At 50.9% G+C, this 19738-nt stretch overlaps 1 protein-coding gene across 1 annotated transcript in view; it reads right to left on the bottom strand.

The window, feature by feature from the left end:
* SHROOM2 (shroom family member 2) overlaps positions 1-19738 on the bottom strand; it is a gene marked incomplete at its 5' end in the record, with an annotated part of 94188 nt that overhangs the window by 33520 nt on the left and 40930 nt on the right. The window contains 2 exons of the mRNA XM_081080914.1: positions 300-431; positions 11465-11616. Of these exons, the coding sequence (XP_080937040.1) occupies positions 300-431; positions 11465-11616 (284 nt within the window). The remainder of the gene's footprint in view (positions 1-299; positions 432-11464; positions 11617-19738) is intronic.

Below are 19738 nucleotides of genomic sequence, written 5' to 3'. Positions count from 1 at the left end.
ACCACCGGCCCAGCGGCCCAGAGGAACTCGGCCCCGGGCTCTCGATTCATCCGCTAAACAACATAAACCGGAAAGCAAATCGTCCGTCCTGGCCGTGGTGCCCGAGCTTTTGTTTTCAAACATTGCACAGGTGCCTGCACGGCCAGCACACTGAGAGTCCCGCAGCAGTGGTGTGTCCATGGCCTTTTCTAACAAAAACAAAATCATTCTAAATGCAAAGAAGGCGCTGTGCCGACGGGGCTGGGAGGCTAGGCGTGTTTGCAGAATCACACCTCCCATGGTGCGGGCAGCGCGCCTACCTGGCGTGGTGTCGGCCGTGCCAGGACGGGCAGGCGCCGGCGGAGGGCAGCTGGCAGGTGGGCGTCTCGGGGTGGCTGTCGGAGAACTTGGTGGCGTGCCAGGAGTGGGGCCTCCAGCTCAGCTCGTTCCTCCTGAAAGAGAGCGCATGCGACTCAGGGACTGCACACAGGACATGGTCATGCCGAGGCGGCCAACGAGTCACAGCGACTTCTACATGATGCATAGCACCGTGTCCAGGTGCTGCCGCCGGCCCTGGGCATAAGCGCGCTTTCTAAATGTCTGTTGATGCCCGGCCGGCGTGGCTCAGGGGTTGAGCGTCGACCCACGAACCAGGAGGTCACAGTTCGATTTCCGGTCAGGGCACCTGCCCGGGTTGTGGGCTCGATCCCCAGTGTGGGGCGTGCAGGAGGCAGCCGATCCATGATTCTCTCTCACCATTGTGTTTCTCTCTCTCTCTCTCTCTGAAATCAATAAAGATATGTTTTAAAAAGAAACAACATTATGCAAGAAAGAAGATTAAAGGAAAAACCAGAGAGCATTTACAACTTAAACCCCCTTGGGTGGCAGAACATGGGCAGTGTGGATTTTACAACAGTTTTCCATGAACTAAAACAAAAAACAGACGGATTCTTCGCGCCGCAGAAGGAAAGGGGTTGTAAGACCAAGACTGTACCTCATGGCATTTCTCAAGATCCTCATAAGGAAGGTCCTGGCCCTGTGAGTGTCTATTTCAGATGGCTTTCTCTGGGCTACAATATCCATCACTTCTCTCATCTCCAGACCTTCACAGCTAGTTAATGAAGGGAATTGACTACACTGATGGAAACAGAGGCAGAGAGAAAAGGAAGAGTGGGGGGAGGAGGAGGGGCGTGTGCCTTATACCCTGGGACATTACACTCTGGAATGCCTCAGGCATGGCTGGGGTTACTGGGCCATGATGTCCTTCCTTCTAGAAAGGTAACATACAGATAAACAGCCTGGCTGGCCGGGTTGAGAATGGAGCATGGATCTACGAACCAGGAGGTCATGGTTCGATCAATTCCTGGTCAGGGCACATGCCCGGGGGCGTACAGGAGACAGCAAATCCATGATTCTCTCTCATCATTGATGTTTCTCTCTCTGTCTCCCTCTCCCCTCCTCTCCGAAATCAATAAAGATATATAAAAAGAATAAACAAGTGAAACCCTGTGGAAAGGGTTACACTACGAGCTACGACCGAGGATGTCACGGGCTGGGGACGGGGACATTTGCCTGGAGTAGGCGTGCTTTTGTCCAGGCCTGTGAACTTCCTGGGGCACAATGAACCTATTTGGGATCAGAGAAGGTTCCGGCTGCTTGTCCGCAGGCACCTGCGGCCTGAAACGGGTACATCTGTGACGATAAGCGACAAGGCCGCTCAGCACCCGCGTGCCAGTCACTCAGTGACTGTCCGGTGAGGACGCTGGGTGGGAAGTCTGGGCACAGAGCGCGCTGGTGCCACCTGGAGGCCTCAGTCCCTGTCCCTCAGGTCCAGCTCACACCCACCCATGCAGCAGGAGTGAATGGCAAGAGCAGATGTAAGATCTTTTTTTTTTTATTGTTAATCCTCTCCTGCGGATATTTTTCCACTGACTTTTACAGAGAGTGGAAGGGAGGGGGAGAGACAGAGAGAGAGAAACATGGATGTGAGAGAGACACATCGATTGGTTGCTTCCTGCACACACCTCACCCAGGGCCAGGGATTGAGCATGCAACCGAGGTACGTGCCCTGGACCGGAATCAAATCCAGGACCCTTCCGTCCTCGGTCCCACGCTCTGTCCACTGAGCCACACTGGCCAGCGCCTAAATATCGTCTTTAATCAGCACGAACATTCTTTTCATCATCACTGAAAAGCTGTGGCCCTGGCTATTCCCACCAGCTTTCCTGGTTCTCCAGATAAAACTACTCATTATGACGAGGGTCCCGTGAAACCTTTCCCCTGAATTGCACACCAAGATTAATCTAAATTCACTTCAACTTTTAAAACTAACTTTAAGTGGGTCAAATATATGGTGACAGAAGACAATGTGACTTTGAGTGGTAGGCACAAAGGCAATATACAGATGATGTACCATAGAATTGTATACTTGAAACCTATATCATTTTATTGGCCAATGTCAACCCAATAAATTTAATTTAAAAAATAATTTTAGCCTCGCCAGCGTGGCTCAGTGGTTGAGCATGGACCAATGAACCAGGAGGTCAGGGTTTGATTCCTGGTCAGGGCACATGCCCGGGCTGCGGGCTTGATCCACAGTAGGGGGCATGCAGGAGGCAGCCGATTCATAATTCTCTCTCATCATTGATGTGTTTCTCTCTCTCTCTCTCTCTCTCTCTTCCTTTTTCCCTGAAGTCAATAAAAATATATTTAAAAAATAATAATTTTATATGCTAGGTAGTGTTGTGTTTTGTTTTGTTTTGAAGGGACAGGGTTTATATAACAAATACAAACAATGCTAGGCTATCACTCAAAGTTAAGATCAACAGATGTAGATACCAAAATTCATTTTTAAAGGGCAATTGAATAAGTGCCTCAATGAAATAGTTCATTCATATAAAAAGCAGAACTCCCTCCTTCCTCTCAAAAAAAAAAAGAGTGCTGGATTATTTTTCTAACCTTTTCAAATGCAGCAAATGGGCACAGCCTCACAAAATAAACAAGGTCTACATTTATCCCCATGAACTTGGCGGGTCTGACAGGATAGGACGGGCTGGCTGAGAGGCCAAGGTCGTCAGTGTGGGGGGCGGGGACTTGGCCCCGGCACGCCTGGTGGACACTGGGATTTGGGCATGCGTGGAACAAAGCCATAAGGAGCACCACCCGCTCCGAGCCGGCCGCTGCCCTCGGTTCCTGCCAAGCCTCTGGGAGCCCAGGTCCTCAGCAGCCCTCCCATCTGTCTGTGTGTCCCCCCCGACCCCCACTCCGCTCGCCAGCTCTGCCCCTCACTCCAGAACCTTCAGCGGCTCCCGGTGTCCACAGAGGGAAGCTGGGCTCCCAGTGCCCTGGCTTCCCGCCCGGGGTTGTGAGCGCACTCCTTGGCCAGCCCCGTGGGCATTATCTGGGCAAGGGCTTGGGCTGCTGGCACAAGCCCTCCTGGCAATTCAGACGCAGGCCCAGGCCTGAGAAGCACTGTCTAGGCCAGTGATGCCGAACCTATGACATGCGTGTCAGAGGTGACACGCGAACTCATTTTTTTGGTTGATTTTTCTTGGTTAAATGGCATTTAAATATATAAAATAAATATCAAAAATATAAGTCTTTGCTTTACTATGGTTGCAAATATCAAAAAATTTCTCTATGTGACACGGCACCAGAGTTAAGTTAGGGTTTTCCAAATGCTGACACGCCGAGCTCAAAAGGTTCGCCGTCACTGGTCTAGCCCAAGCCACCTCGTCACCCCTTCCCTACACTCCCCTTTGCTGAGTCCCCTCTGCCATTGCCTTTGGGAGGCCCTGGAATAGCTGACGTGGGCCTAACAACAGCTCAATGATCCTGTCCTTGGGAAAGATCGCTGAGTTCTACATGCCCCTCCTCCCCTTGCCCCTCCTCCCCCTGCCCCTCCTCCCCCCTGGTTGCCCCTCCTCCTCCCTGGTTCCCCATCCGCCCCCCTCCTCTCCTCCCAGCTCCTCCACTTGCCCTCCTCCTCCCCTGGTCCCCCTCTTCCCCTCCCCGCTTCTTCCCTCTTTCCCCCTCCTCCCCCGTGATCCCCCTCCTCCTCTCCTCCTTCCCTCCTTCCTCCCTCCTCTCTTCCTTCTTTCAACCCCCTTCCTCCCCTCCTTCCCCCAACCTCCCCTGGTCCCCCCTCTTCCCTCCTCCCTTCAACCCCCTTCTCCCTCCTCCCCTGGGTCCCCCCTCCTCCTCCCCTCTGCTGGGCCCTGCCTGTCAGCTGTCAGCTCCTAATGGCATGAGCTTAACGGCTTGCCTGGAGTGCTTCTAACGCGTTACATGCATGCATAAAACCTAGGGCAGGGCACTCTATACATGATTACATATATTTAATACGAGACACAGTCAGCCCTGGCAGCATCTGGGGAGACGCCCCGGCAGAGTCCTCTGCCCCAGCAGCAGTCACACGGTGCCATCCTGTGGACGGGGCATCGCGCCCGATAGAACCTGCAGTCCTGCCCGCACAACCAGGAGGCGCAGGGAAGATAAAACCCCCAAGGCTGCGGAACTGATCCAAGACTTCAGAGCTGCCTGGAAACAAAAGCCCCTCGAGGTGAGGCAGGCACCCCCTCTGCCGGAGCAGGGCCCAGGCACGGCTCCAGCTGCTTTAGCAGGAGACCGCGTGGGAACGGCCCATAACGAGCACAGGCAGAACTGGGCAGACCAAATGACTCGGGCTCTTCCGGGTAACTTTTATACACTTTCCATCACGACACCTGCTCGCTGGGAAGGAAGGAACAAAGGCCATCTCCGCAGGCTGTGTCCAAACCCCTGACCGTCTTAAAGGCACAGCGCACTCCCTGCCAAAGGAACTCAGGACAGCCCGGCTGGTGTGGCTCGGTGGTTGAGCATCAACCTGTGAATCAAGAGGTCATGGTTTGATTCCCAGTCAGGGCACAAGCCCGGGTTGTGGGCTCAATCCCCAGTGTGGGGCGAGCAGGAGGCAGCTGATCCATGATTCTCTCTCATCATTGATGCTTCTATATCTCTCTCCCACTTCCTTTGTCCCTGAGATCAATAAAAATATATTTAAAAAAAAAAAACTCAGGACACTCAAAAGTGCGACCATTAACATAACAAATTATAAGGAGTCCTAAGGATTAGCAGCAGGACCGATGAGCCTTATCTATAAGAACAGGAAATAAAATAAGGGAAACATTTGCTGCGTCTTAATACATTAGAGACCATCAATGTTTGTAAAGTAAATCTTATAAGCATTGCTTGCCTGCCTTGCAATGAAAAAACATCTTTCTACCCGTCTCAACATGACATAGAACGTGAAACATTCTCACGTAATTAGATAGTCATCTGATTAGGAGCTTACGCCATACCTGACGTCGAAATCTGAGCAGAAGTGACTTTTCCCAAAATAAAACAAATCTGATCATTTTTCCTCCTGATTTTAATAAAAGTGATACTATTCTCGTCACAAGAAAAGTATTTATGACTATGCGTGGTGACCAATGTTAACGACCTACTGTGATCATTTTGCAGTATGTACATAAACTGAATCATTGCACTGTACACCTGAAACTAACATGTCCCTTATATCTCAATTAGAGGCCCGATGCACGAAATTCATGCAAGGGCCTTGGCCCCGGGCCCCACCCGCTGCCACAGCCACAGTGGCCAGGGGGGCCTCTGCCACCTCTGCCTCGGCCCCCGCCCACTATGGCTTTGTCCGGAAGAAAGGACGTCCAGAAGGACGTCCAGTCTAATTAGCATATTATGCTTTTATTATTATAGATTTTTTTAAAAAACACACAATAATGAAAACACCCCCAACAAGTCAGGGTGTCTATTCAGCACAAACCTCTGGCTCTACTCTGTTTCAACGATAAAACAGGCACAGCAGCCACTGGCCCTAACCTCCAAAATGCTCAAAAAATAGAAACTTGCCCCTGAAACTTGAAGAAAGGGCTTCAGGCCACCCTCTCAAAGCACCGGGTTTTGCCAACACCCACCAGCGTCAAAGTAAGACACACACCCTCCTTCAGAATAAACACCGTCCCGCCCGCCTGGCATGGCTCAGTGGCTGAGCATCGACCTATGAACCAGGAGGTCACAGTTCAATTCCCGGTCAGGACATATGCCCAGGTTGCGGGGTCGATCCCCAGTAGGGGGTGTGCAGGAGGCAGCCGGTCCATGATTCTCTGTCATCATGGATGTTTCTCTCTCTCTCTCTCTCCCTTCTCTGAAATAAATATAAATATATTTGGAAAAATATAAACGAACCACTGTTCTGCCCCAGGAAGAGCCCTCGAAAGGGGACGGTGGGGAGGGGACACAACCTGCGGACATCCTAGCGATCCCGGTCCTCCAGCCGCATCGGTGCACGGAGCTGCTTCCGGAACACCCACAGTGGGCCCCACGCAGAGCTACCTGCTCAGACAGCGCCAGGGAGCCGGGGCAGGGGGCAGGCACAATGCTGCCTCATGCGGAATTCACTGCCAGGCAGCGACACCGAAACCAAGGCGTGTTGTAAGAAACGTGCTCCCAGCAAGGCCAGGGGCTGTCCCTGGATGGGAAGCCTCCTTTCTTCAAATGCATCACCTGCCAGCCAGCCTGGCTGACCCCACAGCTGCGGCTAAGATCCTCCTCCCGGGGTGCTAATCCCCTGCCGAATGCGGGCTTAGCGGACGCAATCAGAGTCACAAAGCGGTTTAAGGCTGCCAGCAGAGGCAGGAAGTGACATGAGTCAACCCTATGGGTAATTTGGCCAAAGGGCTGGCTACACCGGCTGGAACAAGAGTAAGATTCATGATGAGGTGGCAGGCAGCTTTCCTTGTAAACAAAATGAATGTCACCATATCAACCGGAAGGACTAGGACAGTAATGACAAGCTTTAGAAAATGATTTATGGCATATTTAAAAGAAAATTTTCCAAGGTGTTTAAAACTGTATGTACTTTTTGAGCCCTAGCCAGTTTGGCTCAGTGTTTAGAACATCGGCTTGTGGACCAAAGGGTCCTGGGTTTGATTCCAGTCAAGGGCATGTACCTGGGTTGCAGGCTCCTCCCCAGCATGGGTCCCGGTCAGCGTGTGCAGGAGGCAACCAATCGATGTGTTTCTCTTTACATCGATATTTCTCTCTGTCTCTCCTTCTCTCTTCCACTCTCTCTAAAAAATAATGGAAAAATATCCTCCGGTGAGGATTAAAAATAAAATAAAATAAAAAATAAAAGCATATGTACTTGTTGGGAGCTGAATTTATGGTAATTTGCCTCTGAAGTGAGAAAAATGGAGACTGCCCCAGCGCTGTCCACGCAGGGCACAGTGACAGCCCGCGCCGCAGCGAGCCGCTCCCGCCCCCGCGAGGGGCTTATCTCCTGGCCACGCTCATCAGGACAACTCACAGGTGACCCCATTTCTGGTCCTGCCCCTTTCCAAGCACATTTGCTTAAGCCAGCTGCGGCACCACCAGCAAAATGGCCTGGGGCCGTTCCAGAAGTGTCCACCAGGATCTCCGGGGTGTGGCCTGGACACCCAGGAAAACAGTGCAAGTGCAGGTGACAACCCGAGAGAAACACAAGGAAAAGGTTACCACATCCGCCCGGAACGTTCCTGCGAGAAGGAGCAGAGGGAACAGCACGTGCTTGGGAGGAAGGGCAAGGCGCAAGCTTGCTGCTCAGCCTCTCCCGAGGGCCTGGCGGTTGATTGACAGCTGGGCAGAAGCCCCGCCACCCCCCACTGGCCCGGGCACCGCCTGGGCATCCCGAAGGAGAACATATGTGCGCTTGGCGGGGACTCCGGTTACAGTCCTTTGTTCCCAGCGACACCGCTCGGGAGAAAGGAAGTGCCGTTCTCACCCATCTGGGAAAGACACTTGGCGGGGCAGATAGCGATCCTGTGTCTCCCCGCTTCACCCCCAGCCCGGCTTCTACATGATGACAAGATAGGCGCTGCCCAGGCCCGTGAAACAGGACGCCGCGGCTTTGCAACACCGGCCTCCGCAACCCTATCCCGGGGCCGGTGCCCGCTCCCCACGCCCCCTGAAACCAAACAACCTGCAGGTCGGGCACACAGCAGCTGTCCCCGCGGGAGGGGTCCATGCACGATCCACCATTCCCGTTCTACTTACCAAACCGGGGGCATGTTTTATTTTCTATTTATTATCTTAATATATTTTTTATTGATTTCACAGAGGAAGGGAGAGAGAGAGAAATATCAATGATGAGAGCATCATGGATCGGCTGCCACCTGCACACCCCTTACTGGGGATCGAGCCCACAACCCGGGCATGTGCCCTTGATGGGAACTGAACCATAACCTCCTGGTTCATAGGCGGACGCTCAACCACTGAGCCCCACCGGCCGGGCACCAGGGGTATGTTTTATATGGAGGTGCACACACCCCATTCCCCAGAACAAACACTCCCGGCCTGGCCATGCTCAGAGCTCAGCACCCTAACCTGATTTCCGTCTGTATCAGAAAGGCCGCCTTCTCGGGGCTCCTCAGGTGGGCAGGTAGCTACATCAGATTAATAAACAAGGCTTGAGTCGGCTCATTCATTATCTGGCCATACTCTTGGGAAAGGGAATCTATGTTGCCGTGTTTGTGGATGATTGACACAGCGCCTTTTTATAAAGTAGCCGCTAGTTCTTTTTTGTTAATCCTCACAAGACGATATTTTCTCCCGTTGCTTTTCAGAGAGTGGGAGGGAGGGAGTACGTGCCCTTGACCAGGAATCGAACCAGCCACCTTCTGGTGCACACAACAACGCTCAACCAACAGCCACGCTGGCCAGGCGAGATGGTCTGTTTTTATATCCTTAATACGTTCCTCTAGTTCAAAAACAAGCTGCTAAGCTCTGGAACTCAGCCGACCTCACTCACAGCGGCAGAAATGCCCACTTAAACAATAAAACCATTTGTCACCTGTCACATTCACAGAGAACCAAACAAACTACAAGGAGTAAAGAGCTACTCTAAGAGCCCATTGTAGCCGGGAGGCCAACCCACCCCCCAAGAGTCATTCTTCTTATTTGTTCGCAATAAACAAACCCGGCTGGGGACTGCCCCAAGCAGAAAGATGCCACATGGGCAGCTGCTGGGACAGCCTCCTGCTGACTCCGGGGAGCGCAGGCACACCCAACCCCAAAGGCCTCTCCGCTTTCTTTTTTTTTTAACATTCTTTTTTAAATATATTTTTATTGATTTCAGAGAAGAAGGGCGAGGGAGGGAGAGAGAGAGAAATAACAATGATGAGAGAGAATCATTGATCGGCTGCTTCCTGCACGCCCCCTATTGCGGATCAAGTCCCTAACCTGGGCATGTGCGCTGACCAGGAATTGAACCGTGACCTCCTGGTTCCTAAGTGGATACTCAACCACTGAGCCAACGCTGGCCGGGCAAGCTTCTCCTCTTTAAAAATGCAGGGGCTGTGCCCTGGCAGGTATGGCTCAGTTAGTTGGAGCATCAACCCGTACATACCCAGGTTGCTGGCTCCATCTCTCTCACATAGATGTTTCTGTCTCTCTCTCTCTCTCTCCCCACCATCATCCTCTAAAATCAATAAAACATGAAACATTTTAAAAAAATAAAACAATTGTTTAAATGCAGGATCTCGATATTTTTTGCTGTTTTAAAAGTAATACGCCCTGGCCTGTGTGGCTCACTTGGTTAGGCACTGTCCCATGCACCGAAAGGTTGCGGATTCCATTCTGGGTTCGATCCCCAGTAGGGGGCATGCAGGAGGCAGCCGATCCATGTTTCTCTCTCTCTCCCCCTTCTTCTCTCTTTAAAACTCAATTTAAAATATTTTTTAAAAATAGAAGTAATATGCTGCTGAACAGATTTAAAAATTGTTAAGATGGTAAATTTATGTCTATTTTACCACAATTAGAAATTTAAAACTTTTTTTAAAAATGGGAAGTATCTATAAATACACGTATGTGTTCCACTCACCTGGACTTCCAGGGCACCCTTCCACGTCAGTGCACGCGGGCACACACTTGTAATGCCAGCATTCGCCAGCAGGGGTCATTTCCCTTTGCTGAATGTCTAGGACCCCAGAAATGAAATTCTGGTTCCAAGATATGCATATATATATATATATATATATATATATATATTTGATTTTTTACAGAGAGGAAGGGAGAGGGATAGAGAGTTAGAAACATCGATGAGCGAGAAACATCGATCAGCTGCCTCCTGCACACCCCCTACTGGGGATGTGCCCGCAACCAAGAAACATGCCCTTGACTGAAATCGAACCTGGGACCCTTCAGTCCGCAGGCCGACGCTCTATCCACTGAGCCAAACCGGTCATGGCCCAAGATACGCTTTTTGAAACGTGTTGCCAAGCTGCTGACGAAGAAAGCTGTCTAATTTGTAATATAATCAGCATCCTACCAAACAAGTCCTTGTTTGCCCACATCTCACCACCAGGGGGCCCTGCTACTCTATTAGCTAGCCTGAGAGACAAAACCTAGGGTCTGGCTTTTAAGTAAACTTGGATTCCTAACCATCTTTTGACACGCCTGCTTCCTACGTACACTTGTCACTTGAGGAACCCCCAATTTGTGCTTTCATCCAACTTTCCACTGGGGAGCGCGAATTCCATTCTTTGCCTCTGCTTCTTCTAAACCAACTTTGCTATTATACATCTGTTTTTTGAACCCTGGAATACGACCTGACATTGACTGATATTTTGTTTTACCTTGTTAGATGCCGTGGCGACAATATTCTTGCCTCCTGATTTTGTCCCACAACGAGTGTCCATTTTATCTGCTGCTGCCTGTGGGCTGGCCAGGGTCACACTCACAGGTTTTATGAATGAGCACCCTGGAGGCAGTGTCCCCATCAGACCCCCCAGCGACACACACCCAGGTACAGTTCAAAGCAATTTCACTCCATCAGCCCAAGTCCTGCATGGGCCCTTGTGCACCGAGCGCTATAGGAAGCAGCCCAGAATTCTCCTGCACCAAGCTGGCAGGTCCCCGCAGTAAGCCACAGAGACAATATGGGAGAGAGAAGCCGAGGGGCCCCAGTCACACTGGAGCTGGGCAATGAGCCCAGAGATGGTTTCTAACCAGTCTTACCTCGGAGGGTCAAGCTTCCGTAACCATCATCACCATCGCTCCGCTAAGTCTACCTGCAGTCACACTATCTTCAGCGTAAAGCCCAGCAGCCTGCCGCCTTGTGTACGCAGCAGGCAACCACACTGCTCATTTGGAACAAAAGCAGAGTTTTTTTCGCTGCCAAAAAAATAATCTACACATTGCCAAAGAGACACTTAATAAATCAAAATAAACAGTCAGTAGTCATAAAAGGGATCTTTCAACATTTTTGATGCTTAATTCATCCTTGGCCAAGAGATAACAATCCTACATGCACACGTGCGCGCGCGCGCACACACACACACACACACACATGCACGTGCGCGCACACATACACAATTTAAGTCAGGCGTCACATCTTGCTGTTCTTCTCCATTCCGTGTATCTTGGTTAACACAACATGAGGCCCGCGTCTTACCTTTTTACCACCAGCTTCAGGGTCTTATGGGACCCCTTCACCAGGCAAATCGCTTCCTGTCTGAACCCCGAGAGGCCGATGTCATTGATGCCCACGATCTCGTCTCCCGCCAGTAACTTGTCCACCGCTGCAGCTTTGCTTCCTTCTTCAACCTGCAACAAAGAAGCCGTCCAGTGAGCCTCCCGCATGAGCAAACCAGTGCCCAGAATGCAGCCAGGAGCACAGCCGTGACCTGGGCCGCCCGCCCGCAGGCCCGAGGACCGGCCTCCACACTACCGAGGGGGGAAAGGGCCATCTGGGCCCTGAGGCCGCCCAGCTTCCATGCGGGCCGCCTCTGCTGGATGCGGGCGCGGAACGCTCAGGAACACACACAACCAAGAACAGTGACTCATCTTTTCTGTTGTTGTTAATCCTCACCTGAGGGTAATTTTCCATTGATTTTTAGAGAAAGTGGGAGGGAGGGAGGGAGGGAGGAGGGAGAAGGAGAGGGAGAGAGAAAGAAACATTGATTCTCACATCAATTGCTGCCTCCTGCAGGTGCCCCAACCTGGGCCAGGGATTGAACCTGCAACCCAGGTACGTGCCCTTGACCGAGAATTGAAGACCGTGACCTCCTGGTACATGGGACAATGGTCAACCAGCTGGGCCACCCCGACCAGGCGAGCTGTTTTTTTATGTGGGCTGTATGCTGCTAGGAACACCGTGTCCAAGCTTCTGTATATGTGTCTTCCGTTCCTTTCGGTACACAGCTAGGAGTGGAAGTGCTGGGCTCCATGGAAATTACGGTGAGCATTTGAGGGACTGCCAGACTGCTTTCTTTTATTTATTTATTTCTCTATCTACCTACCTATCTATTGTATTGATTGATTTGAGAGAGAGAGGAACATCAACTTGTTCCACTTGTTAACGCATTCATATCAGTTGATTCTTGTATGTGCCCTGACCGGGGTTCGAACCCGCGACCTTGGTGTATCGGGTCCACCTGAGCTACCCAGGCAGGGCCTGCCAGACTGCTGTCTAAAGCAGCTGCAGCATTTTCCACGGCACATCAGCGCACGCAGGTCCCAACTGCTCCCCATCCTTGCGGCCTCACAGTGCCTGGTTTCTTTGATTATAGCCCAAATTAGATGATTATACCAGGCTGTGTATTTTAACATAGTCACGACTCAGTGCCCAACACATATATTTTATTGGTTTCAGAGAGGAAGGGAGAGGGAGAGGGAGAGAGAAACATCCATGATGAGAGAGAATCATGGATCGGCTGCCTCCTGCCCACCCCACACTGGGGATCCGGCCCACAACCCGGGCCTGTGCCCTGACCGGGAATCGAACCGTGACCTGCTGGTTCACTGGTCGTCGCTCAACCACTGAGCCACACCAGCCATCGCCCTGAGAAATCTTGATCTTTAAATCCTTAACCCAGTTTTCCCTTCGTAGTAGTGACCCAATTCAGTGTCAATGAGCCCAGCCTGCATTCTGGACCTGTCACCTTGTGGCCCATGAGCCCAATCCAGCCAGGGGGGAGTAGGGATGTAAGTGAAATTGTATGGGAACACGACCGCACCGTTGGTTTACATGCTGCCACGGGCAGAACTAACAAGCCTGGCCACAAAGCCAGAAATATTTACTACTTGGCTCATTACAAAAAAAGTTGGCCAACCCCTATTTCGTACCAAAAAGCCATTCTCTTCACAAACTACTTAAGAAAGCACGTGAACAAATTAACGGTCACACGTAGACAAGTGTACAATTTGAAAGCTCGCTGCCCCCCACTGTACACCTCGGTGAACCCGAGAATTCCTTCAAGTCTGCGCAGGCGGCTGAGCAGGCGGCGCCCCCTTGGGGAGGACGCGAGTGGGAACGAAGCCACTGACAACGCCTCACTTTGGAAACCCCACCTTTCCCCCAAACCTCCACCTCGATCCGAGGACAGCTGAACTCTTGGGTTAATAAAGCAATAATTCATTGCACGTCAACACCGTAAACAAAACTAAAGACCACTCATGGCAAACCTATGAAGCAATCCATTCCGGGAACAACTGGTTTCGAACGTCTAGACGATTTTATCCCGACGTAATGACAGACGGACGGTAAACAAGTTTCCACCCGCCCCAGATTACACCTCAGCCACAGGTAATAGCGGAGGTGCCGGCTCCACGTGGTGGAGGTTCAAGGTCTGACATGCCTGTGTGAGAGGCCAGGGGGCTGCTCAGGGGAAGGGCCCGGTGGGCAGCTGGCTGTGGGAAGAGGGTGCACAGGGAGCCCCAGCTGGTTTGGCTCAGTGGATAGAGCATCGGGCTGCGGACTGAAGGGTCCCGGGTTCGATTCCGGTCAAGGGCACATGCCCAGGTCGTGGGCTCCATCCCCAGCAGGGGGCCTGCAGGAGGCATCCAATTCTCTCCCATCACTGATGTTTCTCTCTCTCTCCTCTCCCTCTCCCTTCCTCTCTGAAATCATTAAAATGTTTTTTAAAAAGAGGGTGCCCAGGGAAAGATGACCCCACATGGAGTGACCCCGGCAGAGGGACTGAGACCCGGGGGGGGGGGCTGAAGGAGGCCACCTACAGAGAAGACAGACCCATAGGCAGGTGACCACCAAGGAGCGCACCCCAGCCCCCAGCATTTAGAGGTCTGGCGGGGGAGGGGCCGGCCAGGAGTGCAGGGGCTGGGAGGGGGCGGCATCTTTTTTTTTTTTTTAAATATTTAGGTCCCACTTTTTTTTTTAATACATTTTATTGATTTTTTACAGAGAGGAAGGGAGAGAGATAGAGAGTTAGAAACATCGATGAGCGAGAAACATCGGTCAGCTGCCTCCTGCACATCTCCCACTGGGGATGTGCCCCGCAACCCAGGTACATGCCCTTGACCGGAATCGAACCTGGGACCTTTCAGTCCGCAGGCCGACGCTCTATCCACTGAGCCAAACCGGTTTCGGCGAGGGGGGCGGTATCTTGAGACAGCTCCTCCCCAGGAGGCACGTGCAGGCTGGGGGAAGGGCACATCTCAGACTGTAAGGCATAGATGAATCTCCCGGGTACTGGTTAAAACACAGGCTCTTGGGGTGGGGACCAGGTGGGGGGCAGTGGGGAGAAATGGGGGTCATCTGTAATACTCTCAACAATAAATATAAATTTTACAAAATAAATTGCCCTGGCCAGTGTGGGTCAGTGGTCAGAGTGTCGGCCGTTGCACCGAAGGGTCGTGGGCTTGATTCCTGGTTAAGGGCATGTGGCTGGGTTGCAGGTTTGATCCCCAGCCGCAATTGGGTTGCGGGCGGGAAACAACCATCAAAGTCTCTCTCTCTCTCTCCCTCCTTCCCTCCTTCCCTCTTCCACTCTCAGGAATAGAACTATGACCTCTTGGTTCATAGGTCGGCACTCAACCACTGCTGAGCCATGCTGGCCAGGCAATAAAAAAATGTTTAAAGAAATAAAAATTACAAATAAAATTACTTCTATCTCTTGCTTTTCAGTACTCTTCCTAACGAAAAGCCCTCCTTGATCTTGCCTTTCTCTGTCCCTGGGCACAACAGTCCAATTTCCGTAATAATGTCACATATTAATTTCAAGGCACGTTAGCCGTGAAAAAGAAATTGGGGCATGTCGTCTCATGATATTAACCTGTGAGGGAGCGGGGCCCGGGCTAACAGCTCAGCAACCTCGGGAGCCATGGGCACGTCCCACCCTGCGCTGCGCAACACGCTTCCCTCCGCCTGTCCCCCGGGAAGTGCAGGGGGACACTTCCCTCCACCTGTCCCCCGGGAAGTGCAGGGGGACACTTCCCTCCACCTGTCCCCCGGGAAGTGCAGGGGGACACTTCCCTCCACCTGTCCCCCGGGAAGTGCAAGGGGACACTTCCCTCCACCTGTCCCCCGGGAAGTGCAGGAATAACCCCTCAGAGAACAATCGCAGCCACATGGCTTCTTAGGTTGTCAGCCCGCCCCATGGTAAGCACTGCAGAATTCCAACGCCTGGGCACCGAGCCTCAACACAGCAATAAAGTCTCAGCCACAAAAGAGAAATTCCTTTCCTCAGGGCTGACCACAAAAATATCAGAAAGCAAGAAAAAATGTGAGAACGATATTTGAAAAATCTGACAAAATAAACCCAAACCCACCCAGAGAAGCAACTCCTTTCAGCCCTAAAGGCACGGCTGGATCTGTTGGTTGGGCGTCGTCCTGTGCATGGAAGGGTTGCTGGTTTGATTCCCATTCAGGGCACATACCCAGGTTGTGGGTTCGGTCCCAGGGGCTGTGCAGGAGGCAGCCAATTGATGTCTTTCTCGCTCCCTCTCCCTCCCTCTCTCGCTCTAAAACCAATAAAAAAATATTTTTTTAAAAGAAAGGCACAAAAGAAAAAACAAACAGAAAAAAAAAACCACAAAAGAAAACAAAAGGGAAGGCATAGAACAGTGGTTCTCAACTTTCTGGCCCTTTAAATACAGTTCCTCATGTTGTGACCCAACCATAAAATTATTTTCGTTGCTACTTCATAACTGTAATGTTACTGTTATGAATCGTCATGTAAATATCTGATATGCAGCATGGTCTTAGGTGACCCCTGTGAAAGGGTCGTTCGACTGCCAAAGGGGTCACGACCCACAGGTTGAGAACCGCTGGCATAGAAGATGGCAGCATAGGTAAACGCCTGTACTCACTGCCTCCCACAACCACATCAAAATTACAATTGAAATACAGAACAACCATCATCCAGAACCGCTGGAAAGCTGGCTGAATGGAAGTCCTACAACTAGAGAAGTAAAGAAGAAAGCACACTGAGACTGGTAGGAGATGCGGATGTGTGAATCGGGTTGGTCTGACACCCACGTGGGCCATGTTTTTAATCGGGAGGGAGAGCATCTCTGCAAAGGCCGCTGGGAGGAGCAAGGAGTCCCAGCCCCACACCAGACCCCCAGGCCAGGGTACCAGAGCTGGGAAAAGAAGTCCCTACAGGCTATAAAACCAGTGTTGATTGGGGCTAAGTGACACACAGGCTGCTGGAGACCCAGCTATTCCTCTTAAAAGGCTGGCACCACCAACTGAACTTACAAGGTCCCACTTCCTCTGAGCTCCAACACCAGGGCGAGGCTCTGGGGGACACAGACACATATGACAAGGAACTGGATTGTCAGGTATCGGGGCAGGAACTCAGGGGTAGCTTTCTCCCAGATGGAGGTGCTAGCAGGGATCATTGTTCCTATGCTGGGACCTCCCAGGCAGGGCTGACTGGCAGCTATTTCTGTTTGCTCCACCCTGGTGATCCCCTAAGACCCTGCCTCATCCAATTACAGCCCCACCCAACCTGTGTGCAGCAGCTTTTGCATATGAATGGCCTGTCCTTGCTCAGGCTAAAATCTCTCAAACAAGCTGAAGCTGGGTCAGGGAGTCCCAAACTTATCAATAAAAGGCCCAAGACCTGGCACCAGCACCAGCCTGCCTTGCTTCACAGCTGGGCCTCATCTGGGGACTTCCAACCCTGATACAAAGAGGAGGAATCTGCAGATCTCTCTGTAGCTTCTGCTGGGTGGCCCCAGGCAGTGGCTGACTTTGCACCTCCCTGGAGACCCAAGAGCCAGTGTACCCAGTGGTCAGTGTCAGACCATACCAGATTACAACTCTACACATCCACAAGCAACACACTCAAGAGGCAGACTCAGTGAGCACCAAAGCCACACTGAAGTAAGTCCTGCTCCATAGGGGTATCTCCTACACAGCAACTCTCCCACTGTAGTCGCAGCTGGTCCTTACAGCAAATTGGCCTGGAGGTCAATTCCTCCAAGTGACACCAACAGCAATCAAGTCTCAACAACAACAAGACTGTGCTCACAGCCCACAAAGGGGTGCACCTAGAGCTCCCAGCTCAGGTGACTGGGGAGGCTGAGTGAGCCACTGGGCCCTATAGAACCCTTACTACACAAGGCCACTCTACCAACTCAAGGAGACATAGCAGCTCTACCCAATACATAGAAACAAACACAGGGAAGCAGCCAAAATGCGGAGACAAGGAAACATGTCACAAATGAAAGAAATGGAAGAAAGGATAGAGTTCAAAACCACAGTTATAAGGTTACTCAAGAATCTTCTAGAAACCTCCAAAAATATGGAAAAGGACCAGTCAGAAATTACACGACTGACTGAAATAAAGAATAATATACAGGGATTCAACAGTAGAGGATTCTGAAAATCAAATCAATGACTTGAAATATGAGGAAGCAAAAAATACCCAACCAGAAAAGGAAAAAGAAAAAAGAATCCAAAAATATGAAGATAGTGTAAGGAGCCCCTGGTACAACTTCAAGTATACCTACATTCACATTATGGGGGTGCCAGAAGAAGAGAGAGAGCAAGATATTGAAAACCTATTTGAAGAAATAATGACAGAAAACTTCCCCTACCTGGTGAAAGAAATAGACTTACAAGTCCAGGAAGCAAAGAGAACCCCAAACAAAAGGAATCCAAAGAGGACCACACCAAGACACATCATAATTAAAATGTCAAGGGTAAAAGGCAAGAGAGAATATTAAAAGCAGCAAGAGAAAAACAGTTAGTTACCTACAAGGGAATACCCATACCTATCAGCTGATTTCTCAACAGAAACTATGCAGGCCAGAAGGGAGTGGCAAAAAATATTCAAAGTGATGAATACCAAGAACCTACGACCAAGATTACTTTATCCAGCAAAGCTATCATTTACAATTGAAGGTCAGATAAAGAGCTTCACTGATAAGAAAAAGCTGAAGTTCATCACCACCAAACCAGTATTATATGAAATGCTGAAAGGTATTCTTTAAGAAGAAGAAGAAGAAGAAAAAAGGTAAAGATAAAAATTATGAACAACAATTACATAACTATCAACAAGTGAATCTAAAAATCAAGTGAATAAAAAATCTGATGAACAGAGTAAACGGGTGGATATAATAGAATCAGGGGCATAGAAAGGGAGTGAACTGACAATTCTCGGGGGGGAAAGGGGTGTGGGGGGTGTGGGAAGAGACTGGACAAAAATCATATACCTATGGATGAGGACAGTGGGGTGGGGGGTAAGGGCAGAGGGTGGGGTGGGAACTGGGTGGAGGGGAGCTATGGGGGGGAAAAAGAGGAACAACTGTAATAATGTGAACAATAAAGATTTATTAAAAAAAAAAAGTTGCCGAAACCGGTTTGGCTCAGTGGATAGAGCGTCGGCCTGCGGACTGGGAGGTCCCAGGTTCGATTCCGGTCAAGGGCATGTACCTGGGTTGCGGGCACATCCCCAGTGGGAGATGTGCAGGAGGCAGCTGATCGATGTTTCTCTCTCATCGATGTTTCTAGCTCTCTATCTCTCTCCCTTTCTCTCTGTAAAAAATCAATAAAATATATTAAAAAAAAAAAAAAAAAAAAAAAAAAAAAAGTTAAAAAAAAAAAGAAAGGCAGATGTGGCCTGGCCAGGACAGAGCCAGGACAGGCAGATGCGGGGGAGACGATGCCGGGTGATCAGCTCCTGTACCGAGGGGGCGTGCGGCCACCCAACGTGTCCAGGGAAGGCTCCGTGTGAGACAAGGACAAGCTCTGGACACTCTGGAGGCTGCAATGAGCAACCAGAAGTCAAAACAGAAATGGAAAACAGCTGTTGGCTCTAGGAGAGATCACGAGGGACAGCGAGAGAAGGGACTTTGCCTCAGGCCATCCGAGTGGCAGCACAGATCCAGGCCAGCAGGCCAGGGTAGCCAAGGAAGAGCCTTCATCCCCAGCCCCTGGCCCCTGGGAGGGCAAAGCTGGGCTAGCCCAGTGCGCCTCCTCTCCAGATGCAGGCGCGGAAGGGGCAGTTTCTGGACAGCGACACTCAGGGGGCATCTTCTTTTTCTTTTTTTGATTTCAGAGAGGAAGGGAGAGGGAGAGATAGAAACATCAATGATGAGATAGAATCATGGATTAGCTGCCTCCTGCACACCTCCTACTAGGGATGGAACCCACAACCGGGGCATGTGCCCTGACTGGGAATGCAACAGTGACCTCCTGGTTCATAGGTTGAGGCTCAACCACTGAGCCACACGGGCCGGACTCTGTTTCTTGATTGTAGCTTCCCCGACAGGCAGCGGTGTTCAGAAAATGCCCCCTGAGCCCTAGTTGGTTTGGCTCAGTGGATAGAGCATCGGCCTCAGACTGAACGGTCCCGGGTTCAGTTCCAAGCCCAGGGCACATGCTGGACTAAAATTTATTTAAAAAATAAAAATCAGAGAGATCTACACACAGCCTACACCAAATCTGCCCCGATCAGCACGGGGTGCCTCATGCCCC

This window comes from Myotis nattereri (assembly GCF_964212035.1).
Source record: "Myotis nattereri genome assembly, chromosome: X".
Taxonomy (NCBI): Eukaryota; Metazoa; Chordata; class Mammalia; order Chiroptera; family Vespertilionidae; genus Myotis; species Myotis nattereri.
The sequence above is the reverse complement of the archived record's forward strand: the minus strand, read 5'-3'. Positions and strand labels throughout refer to the sequence as shown.